The 22,948-nt window shown below is 36.3% G+C and overlaps 1 protein-coding gene and 1 long non-coding RNA gene across 4 annotated transcripts in view; one reads left to right on the top strand and one right to left on the bottom strand.

Annotated features, from left to right (window-relative positions):
• Nucleotides 1-85: 85 nt before the first annotated feature.
• The window catches only part of TMEM62 (transmembrane protein 62), a 42,289-nt gene continuing 19,426 nt past the window's right edge, over nucleotides 86-22,948 (bottom strand). For 2 of the 3 annotated variants that reach the window (XM_020285981.2, XM_076004290.1), the window contains 6 exons: nucleotides 21,818-21,977; nucleotides 14,799-14,912; nucleotides 11,140-11,224; nucleotides 6,061-6,165; nucleotides 3,324-3,442; nucleotides 86-972 (listed from right to left, as the gene is read on the bottom strand). In XM_020285981.2, coding sequence (XP_020141570.2) covers nucleotides 655-972; nucleotides 3,324-3,442; nucleotides 6,061-6,165; nucleotides 11,140-11,224; nucleotides 14,799-14,912; nucleotides 21,818-21,977 — 901 coding nt within the window. In that variant the 3' untranslated portion in view covers nucleotides 86-654. The remainder of the gene's footprint in view (nucleotides 973-3,323; nucleotides 3,443-6,060; nucleotides 6,166-11,139; nucleotides 11,225-14,798; nucleotides 14,913-21,817; nucleotides 21,978-22,948) is intronic. The other variant, XR_012919765.1, reaches the window with a different exon arrangement.
• LOC109730501 (uncharacterized) overlaps nucleotides 852-22,948 on the top strand; it is a 33,068-nt gene continuing 10,971 nt past the window's right edge. The window contains exon 1 of the long non-coding RNA XR_002223359.2: nucleotides 852-939. This is a non-coding gene — a long non-coding RNA (uncharacterized LOC109730501). The remainder of the gene's footprint in view (nucleotides 940-22,948) is intronic.

Raw genomic sequence — 22,948 nt, 5'->3', positions numbered from 1 at the left:
CCATCTGTCTAGTTCTCAGAGGCCGGGCCACGCTTCCTCTCGCCCTAGAGGCTCAGCCAAGCATACAAGGTTCAAGCCCATGATATTTATTATTCGTCATTCATTCGTTTATTTGATTCGTTGAAAACACCCTCGACTAAGGAAGCAAAGAGCCCATAACACTGTGGGAAAACATACCTGGGAACTAGTATCTCACAGGTTAATCAGGGTCAGATGCAAGTCCACACAGGTTCCCTGCCCCTAAAATTGCGCCCTTTGATAGCGGCTGAGTTCCAGGTAGGGCGCTAGGTGCCTTACGTGGGATTACCCTAAAAAAAACACTGGGCCTCAGATATTCCCACACACAGACCCCCAACCCCTACCCCATGGATCTCCTAGATTAGGGCTTTCTCTTCACAAAGGAAATCCAACCCTTTGCCTCCTTAGGGAAGGAAAAAAATCAAGGCATTATTTAAAGACTTTTCTGCAGTCCATTTTGCAGGAATCAGTAGTGGTTAATCCCTCCAACATCCAGGCATCCAAGGAGCAGTAGCTCCCTGAAGTTCACCCTCCAATAGTAGCCTTCTACCTGCTACTGAGGCAGGGGCCTGGGCTACAGATGCACAGGCTGGCCTTCTGCCCAACTGCCAGTGATGAAACATAGCCTTCAGGAGTTCAGGTGGTTTTTGACTGCACCATGAAGTTTCCAAACTTGGTGGAGTTCAGTGTCCACACACGATGAATGAGAACAGGTGTCAACAATGTCAACCAGGTCCGCAAAGGGGAAAATAAAAAAGCTACGGTGCCATATGTCACATAAAGAAAGTAGCAGGAATGCACCTGCCAGATGTACAGCAGCAGCATAAGCAGGTGAACAGGTATAATTTTCAAGTATTTTCCTTGATGGAGATGAGACCTGAAGTTATGACCAAAGCACCGATGCAACAAGCTCCAACACAGGTAAGCCATCAAGGGGATGTTAAAAAATGCCAGCTGGAAAAATGAGAACAGAACCATTAGTTTACCACCAAGCCCTTGGAGGGTCAGGTCTCATGAACACATTATTCATGGCTCCTAAGAATATGTTGCTTTCTGTCGTGGGGTTAGCTGTCTGATTCTTTATGCTTCAATCACACTTGCCTATAACACAACAGTTGACTTGTAGTTAGTTGTGTATTTGCCCATGTCCTTTTTGTGTTCATCTTAGAGGTAGGTATCATTTATGTTGAAGCCCCAGCAGTATCATATACACAGCAAATATCCAACAGTGTTTAAGTTGGAATTGAATTGAATAAATATATACACACACACACATATATATACTCTCTTTTTTTTTTGGTGGGGTTGGGGGGATTGTTTATCAATACTTTTTTTCCTTATCTCTATATTTTTATTTGTGGCAACATGATAAGTACCAGAATATAAATGAGAAAGTTTAAGTTATAATCCAAGTAAAGCTGCTATAGTCATTCAACAAATATTTAATGAGCACCTATTATGTGACACGCACTGTGCTAGGCTCTAAGTTAGAGACACACTGGTGAACAAGTCACAAAAGAGCCATCACAGAGTTTACATTCTAACAGGGAGAAGAAAGACCCAAAAAATAAACAAAAAAGATAATTACAGATTGTGATTAGTTCAATGAAAGAAATAACTGGATCATGAGAGGGTCATAGGGAGATAGGCTCTGAGAGGCCAGAAGGACAGAAATGAGTCAGTGGAGGGAAGTGCATTCCAGGCAGAAAGAACAAATTAAAAGGCCAGAGATGGGATAAGTCTTGGCCTCTTTAAGGCAATGTGCCCAGAGCATAATAAGCCAAGGTGGAAATTGGGGCAGTCAGCAGGACACAGATCATTACTCTGCTCTGCTTAAAGGGTTTCAAGCTGAGAAGTGAGTGAGCTGATTAAGGTTTTAGAAAGACCACATGGGATGCTCTGCAGTAAATTGACAGGGAGGCAAGAATAGCAGTCAGAAGACCCAAACAAGAAATAATTATGACTTAGACTAGGGTGGTGGTAACTGATGGATTCAAGATATGTATTGGAGGAAGATCACAGGAGGCACAGCTTTCTGATAAAATAGATATAGGGTATGAGGGAAAGGGAAGACTTGAGGATACATCCTGGAGAAACTGGGTAAATGGTGGAGTCATTTATTAAAATTGGAAAGAACTGGGGGATGAACAGGTTTGGGGTGGAAATAAAGTTCTTATTAGAAAGAAACATTAAGTTGAGGAGCCTGTTAGACATCTCATGGCAGTTAAAATATACAGGTCCTTGAAGTACAGAGAAGAGGTCTGGGTCAGAGATACAGATTTGGGAGTCATGTGCCTCCCATATCTAATATATATAAAATCTAACATTAGTGTACTACTTATTAAAATATGAATGTAAACATTTACAAAGAAAATTGCCTTTTGGCAAGGCTCAGGTTTCACTTGGTATAGATGAGTGTTCCTTAGAGACAGCATCTGTCTACATAATAGAAAACGGAACTGGACCCAGTCACATCCATATGCTGCTATGCAGAGAATGTTCTGGACTTGAGTCAATGTTTGCTAGGCAAAGGTCTTCCCTACTTAGTTGTCCCTAATCCTGCTGGATCCTGTTTTATTGCCCTTTTAGGAGGCCTTGAACTCATTTTGAACAATGTTTTTGGCTCTCTTCTAAAACTTCAAATTATGACCTCAGAGTTTAGTCCACTAGCCCCATTAGGTGAGTAAAATAAATAAATTGTTAGGTAAATACTTTTCAAATCTGGTTATAGAGTTTTGCTATGGATTAGGATTCTTTGTGTGTTTGTTATAAAGAAATCAAATGTAAACCTAATACACCAGTGTTTCCTAAACAAGCATACTACTAAGATATCACTGGAAAGCCCAGGTCTGGTTTTTGCCTAGTACAGTTTCCACTGCATAACTGACCCACTTTTCTTGTATGTCTATTTTTTCTTTTCCTCCCTCTGAAACATTTTCCTTCTTCATTATTATAATCAGTTTTGTTTTACCCAGAAGTCTAACATTTATTCTATCATAAATCCCTTATTCCATTTTTGTCAATGAAAAAGCACAATAAAACAAAACAACAACAAAACTTCTTTCACTTCTTATAAATCCTGCATGCCAAAAATGTTTGTTTGTGTATATAAGAATGGTGGAGAAAGGAGTTTAGGAAACACTTTAAAAACAAATGAAACATCAATTATTAAAGACTGCTCTATAAATAAAGTAGAAAAGATGATTTATGGTATTTAATTTGGGATTTTGGATTTAATTCATAACTGTTATGCAATTAGTCCAACAAGGCCAAGATGTTCTTAAGTTGCATTTCTGATTTCTTACCTGGAGAATTCCTGCTACAAATGTTAGGCCGCCTTGTAGGAAATGTTCATTAACAAACATCCCAAAGGAAAAGAAGCAACCCAATTTACCATCAATGATTTCACCAAAAAACCATGGTCCTAAAAGAGGCAATGGACAGAAATGGAGAAGATTAAATAACTATGACACTATGACATCATGAGATACATTTATAGAAATAATGAAGTGATATGAGGCTAGTCATCTATAAGCATTTTATTTTATAGCTTTTCTTCTTTGCTAACCTCTATATTGTACCTGATATCCTAGCTAACCAATTATTTGCTCCTTTGCTCCATATTTTTCTGAATTATAAAATCATCTTAGTACACACTATACCTGGAATAGATATGTAACTTATAGATTCTAAAAACAAATGGGAGCACATTACATTTTTAAGATTCTGTTGCAGTAATAACCTCCATATAATGTATTAACATTTCCTTTAAGAAGCAAAGAGGTATTCCACAGAAGGTAATTTTCCAGATGACTGACATTTTCCAGATGACTCCTTAAAGCAATAAAACTTCAACTACTTTTTGATAGAAATTTTTCTAAAATGCACTCAAGTACTTCTCTTTCTTATTAATATAATGAGTGTATTTTTTGATTATTTTTTATTTTTATTCTTTTCCCCGAAAAATTTTAACCTTCTCTTGATGACCCACAGTCATTACTTTGTACATCAACTACATAATCACTCTCTATTTTCTCTCCTCATTTACCATCTCTGCTCAGTGTGCAGGTTTCTGTAAGAGTGTCAAGTGTTTGTCAAGAGTGAAAAAAGGCCGGGCGCGGTGGCTCACGCCTGTAATCCTAGCTCTCTGGGAGGCCGAGGCGGGCAGATTGCTCCAGGTCAGGAGTTCAAAACCAGCCTGAGCAAGAGCGAGACCCCGTCTCTACTATAAATAGAAAGAAATTAATTGGCCAACTGATATATATATAAAAAATTAGCCGGGCATGGTGGCACATGCCTGTAGTCCCAGCTACTCGGGAGGCTGAGGCAGAAGGATTGCTCAAACCCAGGAGTTTGAGGTTGCTGTGAGCTAGGCTGACGCCACGGCACTCACTCTAGCCTGTGCAACAAAGCGAGACTCTGTCTCAAAAAAAAAAAAGAGTGAAAAAAGACAGTCAGACTTCTCTTCTCTAATGCAAATACTATGGTTTGCTGGCAAGAGTAGAGTTTAGCTTTAAGAAATCATAGGCAATTTTCTTAGATTTACATTATATAAACTCGATTAAAGACATATTAATCTAAAAAAGTGTTTTCCCTTCAGGTTTCAACTTTTCAAATCAAGTAACTTCTGCCCTCTTAATGTTTTTTGTTTTGTTTTGTTTTTTACATCCCAGGATCCAAATCACTTGCTTTGTCTCTTAGTGTAAGACAAGTGTCAAAAACAGCTTCAACTTATCTTCTCACAAGAGAATTTGCCTCCAAAGGGAATCTGCCATAGCTTACACAGAATTGTAAAGTGTCATATTTTTAACTTGTTCTCTGGTGGGAGTTACTAATGAGCAAAGTGCAAAGGTAGAATAAAAGTGCAAGACAAAGATAAGACTAGGTAACAAATAGGTTAATCTACTATGAATTGACTTTTAGTCACTAAGAAACATGAGCAAAAAATCCTAAAAAAGACTTGTAATGATTTCACTTCCATAAGTGGCTAAGGGACTATAAGTACAGTCATGCATCACTTAAGGACAGGGATACTTTCTGAGAAATGTGTCATTAGACAACTTTGTCCTTGTGTGAACATCATAGAATGTACTTACAAAAACCTAGATGGTATAGCCAACTGCACACATCCAGTTCCACTATAATCTTATGGGACCACTGTTGTATATGTGGTCTGTCATTGACCTAAATGCCTTTATGTGGCACATGATTATACTGGATATGATAATTAATACAACAGAAGAGTTAAGATATGTCTGAATTTATTGCTCATCTCAGTTTCTCTCTTTTTAAGCTGAGTTTTTAAGAGCCACACATCAGTAAATATTCAATGAACTATATACCAAGCATTTGTTTAGTGCTAGACATAGAGGTGAATAAGACAGATAGAATGCCAATGGATTTTTTTTTACTGAGACTGGGATCTTGCTATGTTGCCCAGGCATGACTCAAATTCTTGGGCTCAAGCAATACTCTGGCCTTAGTTGCCAAATACAGGTTTATGCCACTTGCTCTGCTAGCAATGGATGTTTTTTTATATATATATATATATATATATATATATATATATTCTCTTTTTATTATTTTTTTATTTTATTTATTTCTTGAAAATTTGAGTATGTAGTAGCAAGGGATGTTTTAATGAAGAAATAGATAATAAACACAGAAGATAATTATAAATTATAATAAAGGTAATAATGGAAAATAGGAAGTGTGATCAAATACAGGATACAACTTTAAGGTAGTCAAAGAAGGCTGCTCTGAGGATGTGGCATTCAAACTGAACTTCTATCTTCTATTAGGTTTCTACACAAATACTAATTCTTTAACAGTCTTCTCAGCACCCTTAAGTTAACATGGTGTCAACTAAATGTTCTTTAAACATGTTATGAAAGAACTTTATGTGCCAAAGCCATGTCTCCTTATGAAGGATCTTTGTGCTATTTGTTATACTCTCAAGATTCTAAATTATTCTATTATCAAAATTCTCAAGATATTATTTGGCAGAATTCTCCACAATCTCAAGTTTACTAATTTACTTACCCAGCACTGTATATAGGGTCAGAAACAACACAGAATAGTAGAAGATGTTTATTTTGCTCAAGACATGAAGGGAAAATGAAGTCAGATTCACAAATCCTGAAGGTTCTAAACAGAATAAATTTTAAAAAATCCAGTGAAACACATGCAAAATTCAATTTCTTTATGACATTTTCTAGAAGACTTTCATAAGCTATCTGCCAAATATTCAGCAAATTCTTTGCTATATGGTAACTATACAGATGACTCCACTTTTAATTCAGAATTTGGCAGGAATCATGGTGAACCAATTCACTTAGAATTGCAGAAGGTAGAAAGTTCAAAGAAATGGTGTAGTTGTGAGACATTATGTATATGTGTGTGTGTATATATATTTATATACAGCTGGACTAATAATTATTTGCTATTTAAAAAATAATACTTTAAGGCCAGGCACAGTGGCTCATGCCTGTAATCCTAGCACTCTGGGAGGCCAAGGCGGATGGATTGCTCAAGGTCAGGAGTTCGAAACCAGCCTGAGCAAGAGCGAGACCCTGTCTCTACTAAAAATAGAAAGAAATTAACTGGCCAACTAAAATATATAGAAAAAATTAGGCGGGCATGGTGGCACATGCCTGTAGTTCCAGATATTCAGGAGGCTGAGGCAGTAGGATTGCTGAGCCCAGGAGTTGGAGGTTGCTGTGAGCTAGGATGACGTCACAGCCCTCTAGCCCGGGCAACAGAATAAGACTCTGTATCAAAATAATAATATATTTTCAGTGTTAGAATATAATAGAACGATTTCTGTGCATTTAAAGTATTTGGAATAATATTTCTTTTCTTATATTTCAATCTAGAGAATTTATTTTACATGACTTTATCTTCCTTTATTTTATTTTATTTTATTTTATTTTATTTTATTTTATTTTTTTTTTTTTTGAGACAGAGTCTCGCTTTGTTGCCCAGGCTAGAGTGAGTGCCATGGCGTCAGCCTAGCTCACAGCAACCTCAAACTCCTGGGCTCAAGCGATCCTTCTGTCTCAGCCTCCCGAGTAGCTGGGACTACAGGCATGCGCCACCATGCCCGGCTAATTTTTTCTCTATATATTAGTTGGCCAATTAGTTTCTTTCTATTTATAGTAGAGACGGGGTCTCGCTCTTGCTCAGGCTGGTTTCGAACTCCTGACCTCGAGCAATCCGCCCGCCTTGGCCTCCCAGAGAGCTAGGATTACAGGCGTGAGCCACCGCGCCCAGCCTATCTTCCTTTATTTTAGTGGGTGCAGTACCCAGTACACAGTTCTCATTTTTAGTCATCTAACTGTGGCCAACAATTTGGTCTTTCTCTGTAGAGGAATCTCAGGGATTATGGCTGCTTTTTGATTGACTATTTTATGAGTGATTTTGGATGCAATCATGTTTTGTATGCTCACAGTGGCCAGAGGTGAGACAGTGAGCACCACATACATTTTTAGTCTCTTTCATAACATAATCATCAGCACCATGAAGTCCAGGTGTCTTTAGTTTCAAATAAAAGCATTAAAACTCCTTTCATGTTGTGTGCCGGATTATGAGTCTGCTGGTAAATATCAGAGTTCCCTTGCTTACGACTGACAAATGGAATGACAAATACAGCACTCTCACTCTGTTGCCTGGGCTAGAGTGCCATGGCATCAGCCTAGCTCACAGCAACCTCAAACTCTTGGGCTCAAGGGATCCTTCTGCCTCAGCCTCCCTAGTAGCTGGGACTATAAGCATATGGCACAATGCCCTGCTAATTTTTCTATACATTTTATTTGGCCAATCAATTTCTTTCTATTTCTAGTAGAGACATGGAAATATTAATAAATATTTATTTATTTAAAAAATAATAATAATAATACTTTAGCCTTAGAGGCAACTATTCTTTAAACTTTCAGCAATGATTCTCTACTTTGGCTGCACATTAGAATAACCTAGGGGAACTTTTAGAAAACATCCATGCCCAGATCTCACCCTCCAGAGATTCTGATTTAACTGGCCTGGTGTAGAGGGGGACCTTAGGCAGCAATCTGATGATTCTAAGTAGTCAAGATTAAGAAATATTGCTTTACTTAGAGCTGTGCTTCTCAGTCTTGACTGCACATTGGAATCATCTGGGGAGCTTTAAAAAATACTGATGTTTAAGTCCCACCCTAGAGATTCTAATTAGTCTAGAATGCTGTTAAAACCACTAAAGTTTTTTTTTTTAATTTCAGAATACTACAGGGGTACAAACGTTTTGGTTACATGTCTTGCTTTTGTACAGTTTGAGTCAATGTTATAAGTATGCCCATCACCCAAATAGTGTGCATTGTACCCATGAGGTGTGAATGTACCCAACCCCTTTTCCCCCCTCCCACCTGCTTGATTTCCATTGAGTTTTACTTCTACATGTGCATATTAGTGTTGATTGATTAGTTTCAGTTTAATAATGAGTATGTGTGGTGTTTGTTTTTCCATTCTTGTGATACTTCACTTAGAAGAATGGTCTCCAGTTCCATCCAGGTTGTTATAAAAGGTGTCAATGAGATTTTAAAGTTCCCCAGAGGCTTCTAAGTTGAAGCCAAAGTTGATAAGTCTTATTTAGAGGAAAGAACTGAATTGGTGTTGGAAGACTTGGGTTTGGAGTTTCTCCTCTATCTCTTACTAGCTATGAGACTTTGGACAACCTAATTTCCCCATCCATTTTTATTATTATTATTTTTATCTTTTGCCCAGCTGACACCTTGATGTTACTAATCTTTAAAATGGGCATAACACCAACCTCAAGGATTGCTGTAAAGACTAAGTGAAATAATATAGATAAAAATATGTTTTAAATTTAAATAACTAAACAAAGATACTGGTATCCCCATATAATGAGGCTGGGGCCTTCAAACATTTATTTATTTACATTATATGCAGGAAAATGTACATGTACAATAATGCTTCTTGAACTTTTTCATAGGATTTTTAAAAAAATATAAGAAGTCATTCAGTAGGATATGTACAGTACCTATTCAGTTAATCATGTTACTGTGTAATCATTACTGTAATTTTTCCCTTTCCCACCATAAGTTCCTGATCCCAGGGATGTCATCCAAGTTAAGAAGGGATAAGGAAAATTTAATTCAACAAGTATTTATTGTCTATTATGTATAAACCCAGTGCTGGTTGCTGTGGGAAACAGAAGAGTAGAAAACACAAGTTCCTATATTGAGGAATTTATAATCTAGTTAAGTGACTGGCTAGAGAAAATGGTATGCAAAAAGAGGGCTTAAAGTGAGGGCTTACAGAAGGCTAAGATTTAGATAAGTTTAGAAAAATAAATTAAAGTAAGGATAATATTATGGACAAAAGTACAGAAGCAGAAATGATCATGGTTTGTATAGGGAACCATGAAAAAGTATCTAGGCTAAAATATAGGTAACTGGTTTAAGACAAGGCTAGTTAAGACAAGATTGTGAAGGATTTTTAATGTTTAGCAGAGATGTCCAATCTTTATTCAGTGGGTTCTGGGAATCCAGTAAATAAAGTTGAAGCCAACTTTGAGCACAGAAGTGATCTTATAGATGAGATGCCAAAGGAAAGGAAATTGGTTAAAGATGAAGAGGATGGATTAGTTGGAGAGATTGGATGTAGGAGCAGCAGTTAGGGGTCTATTTGGGAATACAGAAAGGAGTTATTAACATGGTATTGGTGACCCTTCAAAAGGAAAAGAAACATTTGAAGAAAGAATTAATGGATTTTAATAGTATGTAGGCATTAGGGAGAGTGAAGGTTACTGAAAAATGACTAAATTTTAAAAAATAAAAACTGTATTTGTTTTAAGTTATTTGTTTTTGTTCACCAGCATGTTTTTATGTCTTGTTATATGTATATGATATTTTCTACCAAAATAATGTGATTAACCCAAATGCCTTTAATTTCATATGACTTAAATAAAGCTTTCATAAATATGCTGATTTTAAATTTGTTGATAAAATAAAAATAGAAATATCTTCAGAATTGTCAACATACATTTTTGATTGGACCTTATATTTTATCAAGATAATTCCCTGTATTTCATGTTGTCTTTATTAGGTTCTTTTAATTATTTGGAAAAATTGAGCTTTGAAAGGGTTAAGGCTTTTTTTTTTTTTACATTCATGTAATTTTCTATATTGTTTTTGAACAAATTTAATTCTTACTCTGCTGAAGTGAATGCTTATTATTTCTCAATGACATGTTATCATATTTTGATCAAGCATTTTAAAGCTTTTGACATCTTTGACCGGCTTTCTCAGGATCAAGTTATAAATTAAGTTGTTTTTGACTGCAAACTAACTTTGGGATGTTTCAAAGGGCCTCAGAACTTCTCAAATATTTATAAAAGAGAGATATTGCCATTACTTTGCCCAGTAATGGCATCTCCACCAATAAACTGCCAACTCTAGCTTTGAGTCTCCAAAACCAATAAACTCTGTTTCTAAGCAGCTTACATGAAATTTTCCTTATTGCCAATAAAAGCAACCCTTTACCCTCCCCTGTTCAGATGTACCTATGGCTTGCCATAACTGTGCTTCCCAGATTATAATCCTTTTTGCTTACTCCCAAATAGACTCATCATATTAGGAGGTATTTTTCTCTGATGTCTTTTTTTTTTTTTTGGTTGACAGAAGCACCACAGGCAAAGTCACCTTCTTTACGACTTTTGTATAGCCTACTCCGTATATGTTATTCAAAATTTATATATGCATTATTTAAGTTTTGTCAAGCTTTGTTTAGAGTTTTATTATATTTAATTATTTGAATCAATAGGTTCTTGTCTATTTCATATATTAAAATTGTGTTAAATAGCTACTTATATTTAAAGTTGGTCATTTTGTGCTCTATTGTGATCCCCTCCATTTTCGTCGAGCTTCAATTTACTGCCATGTAGCAGTAAAATTGGGAATTTTTTTTTCAAGATAAGAGTTGTGGAAAAAGTATGACAGTGTGGAGGATACACTTCACAGAGCTCATGCAAAGAAAATTTATATTTCTATATATCACTTGGTAATAGTGAGGATGTTATGTGATACTTTAAAATAAAGTCTTGTAAGAATAAAAGGAACTATAACTAACCTTTAAGCTCTGGGCATCCTTGATATCTAAAAGTAAAAAGAATGGTGAGCTGGATCAGCACAATCAGCACAAAAACGACCCGGGCCTGCAGAGAAATAGATGTTAATGTGAAATAGATACATGGATACAGCTTCCATTAAAATGTTTTAATGGCCTCATTAAAAAAAATGGAAATGACATCTATGATATTGGGATATAAGAAGAAATATACATTTTGGTCTTCATCCCCAGCTCCTGGTCAGAGCTCCTAAAATCCATACAGTGTTCTAAGTGATATCAGTGACAGGAGCATCTTTTGTTATATTTGTCCCTGGCTCCTGAAAGAGCTCTAGAGTGACAACTTTGTTATTCATAACAAGCCCTTTTCAAACACATCAGAGTTTATGTTAATGAGGCAACTTTTGGGGAAGGCCGTTCAGGATAGGGGCTGGTTGCCAGGAGGAGTAACTATGTCTTAAGTTTAGAAGGTTATAAGTTTCAGCCTCACACCACCCTCCCTCCTTCTGGTAAGTGGAAGGGGGGTTGCAGGTTGAATTAGTCACCAATGGCCAGTGATTTAATCAGTCATAAAGCCTCCATAAAAACCCTAACTAAAGGGGATGAGAGAGCTTCCAGGTTGGTGAACACACGGAGATGCTGAGAAAGTGGTATGTGCCTGAAGAGCGCATGGAAGCTCCATGCCCACCCCCTTGCCTTGCCCTATGCCACCTCTTCCATTTGGCTGTTCCTGAGTTGTATTCTTTTATAATAAGTAATCCAGTAACTGTTTTCCTGGGTTCTGTGAACCATCCTAACAAATTTTTGAACCTGCAGAGGGGATCTTGGGAACCTCCAATTTATAGCCAGTTCCTCAGAAGCACAGGTGACAACCTGGACTTACAAATGGCATCTGAAGGGAGGAGGGGTGGAGGTGGAAGGGCAGTCTAGTAGGACTGGCCTCTTAACCTGTGGCATCTGTGCTAATTCCCAGCAGTTAGTATCAGAAGTGAGTTAAACTGTAGAACACCCCCATTGGTGTCCACTGAGAATTGGAGAATTGCTTACATTTGGTGTTAGAAATGTGTGAGTCTAGAGAGAAACAGAATTTTTTTTTCTTTTTAGCATCATTAACAAAACATGACTATAAGAAAAATATATGGTTGAAGAGAATCAAACATCTGATCTACCAATAAAGAAAATTATAAATTGCTTCAGTATTACTCTTTCTGAATTTAGACATTTAGACCAATATTTGAAGCTAAGCAGTTTCATAGTTATATTAAGTAAACAAAGTAAACTAGTTCACTTTTCATTATACTAGGAGAAGGACAATTTGTTTTGTTTTAAAGTTGTATAAGGGCTAGGTACAGTGTCTCATGCCTGTAATCCCAGTACCTTGGGAGGCTGAGGCAGGAGAATCGCTTGAGCCCAGGAATTCAAGACTGTAGCGAGCTAGGATCACACTTATTGCACTCTAGCCTGGATGACAGAGAAAGACTCTGTCTTTAAAAAAATAAAATAAGGTAAAATAATAAAAATAATTAAAGTTGTATAAGAGTTTTAAAAAAAGTATACAGTACACTCCTGGCTGAGTGAGCAGACTGCATTTTCTTTTGTTTTTTCCATCAAGAAGTCATTCACTTGGAGATTAACTCATAGTAGAGGCATATGACTTAGATGCTTGTTTCCCAAATTATGGTCCCCAGGCCATTATTGGAATCAACTTGGATCTGTTAGGAATGCAGAATCTCAGGCCCCTTCTCAGACTTACTAAATCAGGGTCTACATTTTTTTAAATTTTTACTTTTGTATAGACAGGGTCTCACTATGTTGCCCAGGCTTGTCTCAAACTTCTGGCCTCAAGTGGTCCTCCTGCCTCGGCCTCCCAAAGTGCTTGGATTATAGGCATGAGCTGCTGTCCAAGAATCTGCATTTTAATAACATCTCCAGATGATTCATACATATATCAAAGTTCCCAAAGCCTAATCTAGGTGACTATTAAAAGTCCACAAGAGAAAAAAGAACAAATAAATTTTAAAAAATTATAATGAGATACAAATGCCCATTAATCATGTTTAAAAGCTCAATTACACAAGTAATAAAAGTAAATTAAAATGATAATGAATTCATATTTTAAGTCTGTGAGGGCTATACACTAAAGCTGCCTCTGGGAAGTGAAATTAAGGGAGGATTAGATTTTCTTTTCTAGATTTTAGTGTATATCTTTTTTGTATTTTATGCTAATATCCAGGATAAGCAAGATCTGAGGGAACTAGAGTGTAAATTGCCACAGCTTCTCTGGAAGACCATTTAACAATGTATGTTAAAAGCTAACAATATACCCGTTTAAGAAATATGTATTGAGGGCCTACTATGTGCTAAGCATGTAAAACAAAGATTCCTGTCCTCATGGGGCTTATATTTTAATGAGGGAGGATAGGAAAAAAAAGTAATGACTATAATAAAAAATAAATAATTTGGGAAATTATGTAATAAGTAAAGTATTTAAAATATATACTTATTATATGCTTATATATGCTTTACTTATTATATATTTATATATGCTCACCCTTTGATCCAGCAATTCACTTCTGGGAATTTATCTCAAGAAATTGTATTAGAGACATATGTAAAAACACAATTATAAGCATTATTTATATAGTAGATGAATTGGAACAGGGAACAGGGAAGAACAGGGAAATGGTAAGTAAATTAAGGTTTATCTATGACAATATAATGCAACAAATATCATGTTATAGAATATTAATATAAATTGATATGAGAAAATAGTCAAGACAAAAATCAGCAAAAGAAAATGAAAGTATAATACTACTTTACAGTAATATTTAAAACTCATACAAATATATATGAGAGAGAAAAACAGAGTATCATAATGACAAATACAATGGGTATTATCGGTAGTGTGATAAAAGAATGATGTGGGGCTGATTTCATTTTATTTCTAAATTTTCCAAGTTTTCTACATTAAGCATGTATTATTTATGTAGGAAGAAGGAGGGGAGGAGTAGGAAGAAGAAAAAAGAAAAGAAAGATATATAGGAAGAAATACTATTCTTTAAAAAGCCTTAGCCCAAGTTAGCACAGTCTCTATAATTCCTTTAGTTATCCTGGTTTTATAGCATTGGTTAGAATCAGGTCCCAAATTACTTGTCCATACCTCTGCTCCTTTTAATTCAAATCCACTTGAAAGCATTTTGTTCTTCTGGGCAAATAGCTAAACTTTAATTTTATAAGGTTCGTTTTTCTTGTCATATGATTACAGTAGTCCCCTCTTATCCATAAGGAATACATTCCAAGAACCCCAGTGGATGCCTGAAACCATGAATAGTGCCAAACCCTATGTATACTATGTTTTTTCCTATACATACCTATCTATGATAGAGTTTAATTTATAAATTAGGCACTGTAAGAGATCAATGACAATAATAAAATAGAGCAATTTTAACAATATACGATAATAAAAGTTATATATATGTCTATGGTTTTTCTCTCAAAATACTTTATTGCATGCAGTATTTTCAGACCCTGGTGACCATGGGTAACTAAAAGCATGGAAAGCAAAACTGTGGATAAGGAGAGACTACTGTATATCGTAATATTTAGGACTTTGCATTTACCAAATCCAGTAACGCATATAATGTTTAATTGAATTCACTCACCAAAATGTAGTGGTCAGTACGGAGAATAAATGATGCCACAGGATCAAAACTGAGATGAATATTCTCTTGAATAGAAAATATGTGGTGAACACTCTCACTTCTTCCAGCAGAATCCTAGTCATAAGCATAGAAGTGAAGTAAGGTTCATATCCATTTAAGTATGTATAATGTTCCAAATTATACAAGTTACTTACAAGAATAAATTTCTAATAACTTTTTTCAGTTATTGCTGAATGGCTACATGTTTTTCATTTACTTTTGATTCTCCCTATATGTACCTTTAATAGCACTTATTTTAAACCCTGTAATTCTAAATTTGAACTGGAAATATCAGCATGCATTCAAAATGTATTTTCTCTTTTTTTAAAAAAAAAATCTGTACTTCCCTCTGTTCACCAAAAAAGGCCTATAAATAATAACAAACCCAATAGCAATAAGCTAGCTGAGCTAGCTCCCAGATTTTAGTCTCAAAATACAATTTCTTACTATAAGAAACCAATCCTCTTTAGGGAAATGGCTGATTCCAGGTCTTGAGAAAGAAATGCACAAGAAGAGCTTAGAATATCTTGTCATACCAGAAAGTAAAAAAACTAACAAAGACTACTGGATTTATGTCAAAGGACTTAGTAGTCATCATGAAGAGGATTCCACTAGCCAAAGATGGACAAATTTGAGCATCAAAAAGAATAAATATAATTAATTCAAACATATCAAATGTATATATTTTTTTAAATTTTGAATTCATAATAATATTAAAAATAAAGGACTCATTGGTCACCTTTGGCAGATGCTGAAAGAACCAGGTTATTATTCTGAAAACTGGGCGATGGGGAAAGAATCAAGAATTTATTTATTTATTATTTTTTTGAGACAGAGTCACACTTCGTTGCCCAGGCTAGAGTGAGTGCCATGGCATCAGCCTAGCTCACAGCAACCTCAAACTCCTGGGCTCAAGCAATCCTACTGCCTCAGCCTCCCGAGTAGCTGGGACTACAGACATGCACCACCATGCCTGGCCAAATTTTTCTATGTATTTTTAGTTGTCCAGCTAATTTCTTTCTATTTTTTTTAGTAGAGATGGGGTCTCGCTCTTGCTCAGGCTGGTCTCGAACTCCTGAGCTCAAACGATCCTCCCACCTCAGCCCCCCAGAGTGCTAGGATTACAGGCATGAGCCACCACGCCTGGCCAAGAATTAAGAATTTAAACTGCATTCCCTGTATGAACTCTATATCTGGGTACTAAATAGATGAGGGAAATTTTTTTCTTTATAGTACTACTCATTAATACTCCTATAATGAGAGGCCATTTGAATATCACTATTTTATAACTCTAACAAGAAAAAGGATCTAGGCAAAGATCATCAATGGCTGCTAAAAAGCTTTAGTGAAAAGCTGATGGAGGGATGAGCCAGCACTATGCTGAAGCAGGCCTGACTAGCTCACAAGGGCCAATTGTTAAACATTTGGCAATTTTGTAGGCTAGTTACCATGGTGGTGGAAGCTTAAAACCAGCTATGGCAGGAATATTTACATTATCAGAATTGGCACAAATCAGGGAAATGCTACAAATCAGGATCCTCCCCTATACCCTCACAACCCACCTGTTAAATATTTACCAGCACACCAATGGATAAGCCCTACCAACACCTGAATACAATGATCCATCTTAACATTACAGAAAGAGACAACCAACTATTATGAGCATACTGTTAAAAGCATAAAACTTCAGGTGAAGTAGTCTTGCCAAAAAACTGGGGAGTTGCAGGGAGGAACAGAGAGACACATGTTAAATGATACTATAGGTGTATAAACAGCAAAAATCAGAATACAGGGAACTTCACAGGACAAAAGATCCAGTTTTCAAACTAAATAAATTGTAAGGCAAAAAGGGGCAGGAGGAACCTACAGAGTAAAAGAGATGAAAGAGACAAATCAGATAAATGCAATGTATGAACCTTGTTGGGATTCTGATTTGAACCAACCAAATGTAAATATATATATTTATATTTAAAACTGAACACTGGATAGTTTGATATTAAGGAATTACTGTTAATTTTTCAGGTATGATATGGTGTCATGGTTATGTTTTTTAAAACAGTCCTTATCTTTTAGTGATACATGCTGACATATTTACAAATGAAATGACATCATGGTGCACAAAGGAGACACAGCTATAAAGATGAAAGAAGATTACAGGGCTGCATTCCTGTAATCTCAGCTACTCAGGAGGCTGAGGTGGGCAGATTGCTTGAGCCCAAGAGTTTGAGACCAGCCTATGCAACACAGAGATACCCTATCTCAAAAAAAAAAAAAAAAAGATGAAACAAGATTGGTCATGAGTTGATAATTATTGAGATTGGCTAATAGGAGTTCACTATAGTATTATCTACTTTATATATTTTGTAAATTTCCCATCATAAAAAAGTTTTAAAATAACAAAAAGAACTTATACTGACATTTATCCAACTTTTATTTCTCAAAATGTGCTTATTTTAAATTATAAATTCTTGTTTTAAAGGAGAGACTTTCTTTAATTTTGAGATACAGAGATTTCTAGAGTCTACTCTTTAAATTGGCAAATTAGGCACAATAATCTTAAACTAAACTACTGATTCTCAAACTTTAGTGCACATCAGAATCACCTGGAGAGATTGTTCAAGCAGATTGCTGGGACCTATCTTCAGAGTTTCTGATTCAAGAGGTTTGGCATGGGATCTGGGAATTTGCATTTCTAACAAGTTCCCAAGTGATGTTGATGCTACTAATTAAGAACCCACGCTGAAAATTGATCTAAAGGTCTAGTTGCTAAAATAAAATATCTCAATAATGTTGTATGAAATGTTAAACATATACAATGTATGTGATTTCACATTTTTACTAAGGATTCAACTAAGCAGCCAGAAATATTTCAAGCAACGTAAGCTATGGTTTTCCCCTCATAAAACTACAGAAGCCATATATCTTATTAAAATAATGCACTGGGGGGTTCAAAGCCAATCCAAGGATCTGGGAGTTTTCCATTCCTAAAGTTGCTCCTACTTCTTTTTCATGACTGTAAAGATAGGGAATAATCTATTCTAGGTGCACATGTTCCTTTAAGACTCTTTAAAATAATCCAACATCTAGTATGAAAGACATTAAAGAGTTCATTCCCCTGTCATCTCTCCTTGTACATTCTCTCTGTTAAGTTTTTTCTTGCTCCCATGCAGAACACTTCAAAGTTGGGTGGCATAGCAAAGTGCCTCCTCTTGTGCAGACATACAGGTTCCCCATCTATGAACTGAGGATAAAACTACCCACCACATAGGAATGTTATGTGGATTAAGTAAAAAATTTTAAGTGCCTGGCATCTCATTAGAAGGAGCTCAGTAAATAGTTCCTTCCTGCTCAACCTGTTTGTCTGTGGGTGGAAGAAAAAGATAATGAAAATAATTACATGTGTTTTCTGAAGGATTATTTGGTTTTTTAAATTAAGACTTAACATTAGAAGATTAAATAGTTAAAAACTGTCATAAGATCATATATGACAGTTAAAAACTGTCGGCCGGGCTTAGTGGCTCACTCCTGTAATCCTAGCACTCTGGGAGGCCGAGGCAGGCGGATTGCTTGAGGTCAGGAGTTCGAAACCAGCCTGAGCTAGAGCCCCGTCTCTACTATAAATAGAAAGGAATTAATTGACCAACTAATATATTTAGAAAAAAAATTAGCCGGGCATGGTGGCTCATGCCTGTAGTCCCAGCTACTTGAGAGGCTGAGGCAGTAGGATTGCTTGAGCCCAGGAGTTTGAGGTTGCTGTGAGCTAGGCTGATGCCACGGCATTCACTCTAGCCTGGGCAACAAAGTGAGACTCTGTCTCAAAAAAAAAACAAAAAACAAAAAAACTGTCATAAGATCATGAAATTGACAGGGTTTCTTTTTTTTTATAAATTAATTTCTGAGCACAGCTTATCCCTCTAAGAGTTTGATGAAACTGCTCTGTTTTGATAATGAGTATCATTTTCTTATTTATTTATTTATTTTGACCTGAAATCAATGAAATACTATGTAATGGGAAAACAACTGATCTTAGTTTTTATGTGTGCAATCTCCTCACCTGGAATATCTTCTTGTTAAAGTTCTTTACACCTTTTAAATAGTTTGTGTTGCATCTTGGCAAATTAATACTTAAAATAATTATTCCCATCCCAAACTTAACATGGCTCTACTGAACAGTTCTCTGCAATTTTACACATAATAATTAACACAAAATATAATGAGAATATGTAAGAATCATCAGTAAACTTTCTAGAAATTTTGAGCTATGTTAGACTTGTAAAATTAATTTGTATATAGTTTTCTTTTTTTTTTTTTTTTTTTTTTTTTGAGACAGAGTCTCACTTTGTTGCCCAGGCTAGAGTGAGTTCCGTGGCGTGTCAGCCTGGCTCACAGCAACCTCAATCTCTGGGGCTCAGCGATCCTACTGCCTCAGCCTCCCGAGTAGCTGGGACTACAGGCATGCGCCACCATGCCCGGCTAATTTTTTGTATATATATTTTTAGTTGGTCAATTAATTTATTTCTATTTTTGGTAGAGATGGGGTCTCGCTCAGGCTGGTTTTGAACTCCTGACCTTGAGCAATCCGCCCGCCTCGGCCTCCCAAAGTGCTAGGATTACAGGCGTGAGCCACCACGCCCGGCCAGTTTTCTTATTTTTTCTTATAGCTTTCTTTGAAGACCTCTGTTACATTTTTTTCTTATTTAATATTTATTTATTTTTCAGAATATTACAGGGGTGCAAATGGTTTGGTTGCATGGATTGCTTTTGTACTGCCTGAGTCAATGTTATAAGTGGCCAATCACCCAGATAGTGTACATTGTACCCATTAGGTATGATTTTACCCATCCTCTCCTACCTGCATGATTTCCCATGAGTTTTACTTCCATCTCTACACATGAGTGCTGACCAGTTAGTTCCGATTTAATAGTGAGTACATGTGGTGTTTGTTTTTCCATTCTTGTGACACTTCACTTAGGAGGATGGTTTCCAGTTCCATCCAGATTGTTGCAAAAAATATTATTAATAATTTATTTTTTAGGGCTGAGTAGTACTGCATAGTGTACCTATACCACACTTTTTAAATCCACTAATGAATTATTGGGCACATGGGTTGATTCCACATCTTTGCAATTATGAATTGTGCTGTAATAAACATTCCAGTGCAAGTGTCTTTTTGATAAAATGACTTTTTTTCCTTTGGGTAAATACCCAGTAGTAGGATTACTAGATCAAATGGTGGGTCTACTTTTAGTTCTTTCAGGAATATCCATACTATTTTCCATAGAGGTTGCACTAGTTGGCAGTCCCACCAACAGTATATAAGTGTTCCTTTCTCTTCGCATTCATGCCAGCATCTATTGTTTGGGACTTTTTTTTTTTTTTTTTTTTTTAGATAGAGTCTTGCTTTGTTGCCTAGGCTAGAGTGAGTGCCATGGCGTCAGCCTAGCTCACAGCAACCTCAAACTCCTGGGCTCAAGCAATCCTTCTGTCTCAGCCTCCCAAGTAGCTGGGACTACAGGCATGAGCCACCATGCCCGGCTAATTTTTTCTATATATATTAGTTGGCCAATTAGTTTCTTTCTATTTATAGTAGAGACGGGTTCTCGCTCTTGCTCAGGCTGGTTTCGAACTCCCGACCTCGAGCAATCCACCCGCCTCGGCCTCCCAGAGAGCTAGGATTACAGGCGTGAGCCACCGCGCCCAGCCTGTTTGGGACTTTTTGATAAAAGCCATTCTCACTGGAATTAGGTGATATCTCATTGTGGTTTTGATTTTCATTTCTCTGTTGATTAGTGACATTGAGCATTCTTTCATATGTTTATTGGCCATTAGTCTATTTTCTTTTGAAAAGCTTTTGTTCATGTTTTTTGCCCACTTTTTAATGGGGTTGTTTAATTTTTTCTTGCTGTTGCTTAAGTTCTTTGTAGATTCTACTTATTAGCCCTTTATTGGATGAACAGCATGCAAATATTTTCTCCCATTCTGTAGGTTGTCTGTTAGCTCTGTTGATTGTTTCCTTGGCTGTGCAGAAGCTTTTTAATTTAATCAAGTCCCATTTATTTATTTTTTTTGTTGCTGTAATTGCCCTTGAGGTCTTTTTCGTAAATTCTATGCCCAGGCTGATATCTAGAAGAGTTTTTCCAACATTTTCTCTAGAATTCTTATGGTTTCACATCTTAGATTTAAGTTTTTATCCATCTTGAATTAATTTTTGTGAGTGGTGAGAGATATGGATCCTGTTTGAGTCTTCTACATGCGACTATCCAATTTGCCCAGCACCATTTATTGAATAGAGATTCTTTTCCCCAGTGTTTATTGCTGTCTACGTTGTCAAAGATCAGATGGCAATATGTGGATGGTTTTACATCTGGGTTCTCTATTCTGTTCTGTTGATCTATATCTCTATTTTTGTGCCAAGACCATGCTGTTTTGGTCTGACAGGTGCTAATAAATTAAATGCCCCAAACTGAATCAGAATAAGGGCAAGCAATCTGGTACTGTATATGCTAACAATGCATATTCCCCAAACAAAAAAGTTCCAAAGTTCCTTTGATGCCTTGAAAATTCTGTGTCCTAAAGCTTTCAAATAGTGACACAATTTTCCTTACACTTACAGATAGCAATCAAAGGTATGGATATATAAATACATGTTTTCTGACTTATGCTACTATCTTTAAGTGTACTGGGGAATTTGCCCCTATTATTAAAAGACTTTGGCCAAAGTTGGAAAAAAACAAGAGATTGATTTCCTGGGACTAAAAAAGGAGGGACTATGGCCAGTAGTCACATACTCCTCGGCCTAGTTTTTAGTCTAATAGTAGAATTTTTCCTAAGAGCCTATTTTCAGAATATACTAAATACTGTATATTCAAATTTTGTGTTAAACATAGTTTCTTTACCAAGTAACTAAAATAACCACACATCAGAGTTCATTGTGGCTGCAGCCTCCTTATTTATATAACAAACATAAATTAATAACTTACCTGAACAAATACTTCTATGTTATGTGTCCCATTACTGTAGTTTCTAGGGTTCCACTTCAGGATGAAAATAGGACCAGACAAATGAATAGCCTGCCCTAAATGAACTCCATCAATCTTAACTGTGACAGAAGTAATGGAGGATAAGGAAAAGGCCAAGACTCTAAAATGAGAACATATATAAAATACATGGTTTTTAGATATTTGTCATTGTTTTTATAAAGAAGTTATTATAAACTGAAAATATATAAGTGTAGGCAGATCCATCACATTGTATATACAACACATTGTATAATACAACACCATTCATACGATCTGCTTTCTTTCTGAAGGGGTGGCTTTGGAATTGTACAATTCAGCAAAGCCACCCCTTCAGAAATTAGGAACTATTTAGGAAGTATTTAGGAAATTAGGAACTATTAGGAAGAAATTAGGAACTATTCTTTCACTTTTTTTTTTTTTTTTTTTTGAGACAGAGTCTCACTCTGTTTCCTGGGCTAGAGTGCCGTGGCTTCAGCCTACCTCACAGCAATCTCAAATTCCTGGGCTCAAGCAATCCTCCTGCCTCAGCCTCCCAAGTAGCTGGGACTACAGGCATGTGCCACCATGCCCGGCTAATTTTTCTATTTTTAGTTGTTTGGCTAATTTCTTTCTATTTATAGTAGAGACGGGGTCTCGCTCTTGCTCAGGCTGGTCTCAAACTCCTAAGCTCAAGCAATTCACCCACCTTGGACTCCCAGAGTGCTAGGATTACAGGTGTGAGCCACCACGCCCTGCCTATTCTTTCACTTTTTAGAAAGAAAAGTCAATTTTCTTTTGACAAAATACAGCTAGGGTAGATTCAAAGTTCTCTTTGAAAAAAAACTCCTAAAGTCCTGGTTTTTCTTTTAGGAAAAGAATATAGGGTGGACATCTCATTTTGATAATCTAAGGTTAAGCTTACCATCTAGTCATTTGCTTCCCAGAGTATCCTCCCAGAATAAGCAAGGTCATAATCAGGGCTAGGCTCTCAGACCCTTTCAGAGAGTATGATACCTAAACCTGATACCCAGTTCCCATAAAAAAACCCTGAATAACAGATGTGTGTACCACTTAGTTAGTGATCAAAACAATAAATATAAACATCTTGGCATC

This window comes from Microcebus murinus, chromosome 6 (assembly GCF_040939455.1).
Source record: "Microcebus murinus isolate Inina chromosome 6, M.murinus_Inina_mat1.0, whole genome shotgun sequence".
Classification (NCBI taxonomy): domain Eukaryota; kingdom Metazoa; phylum Chordata; class Mammalia; order Primates; family Cheirogaleidae; genus Microcebus; species Microcebus murinus.
This window is presented reverse-complemented; position numbering and strand designations above follow the sequence as displayed.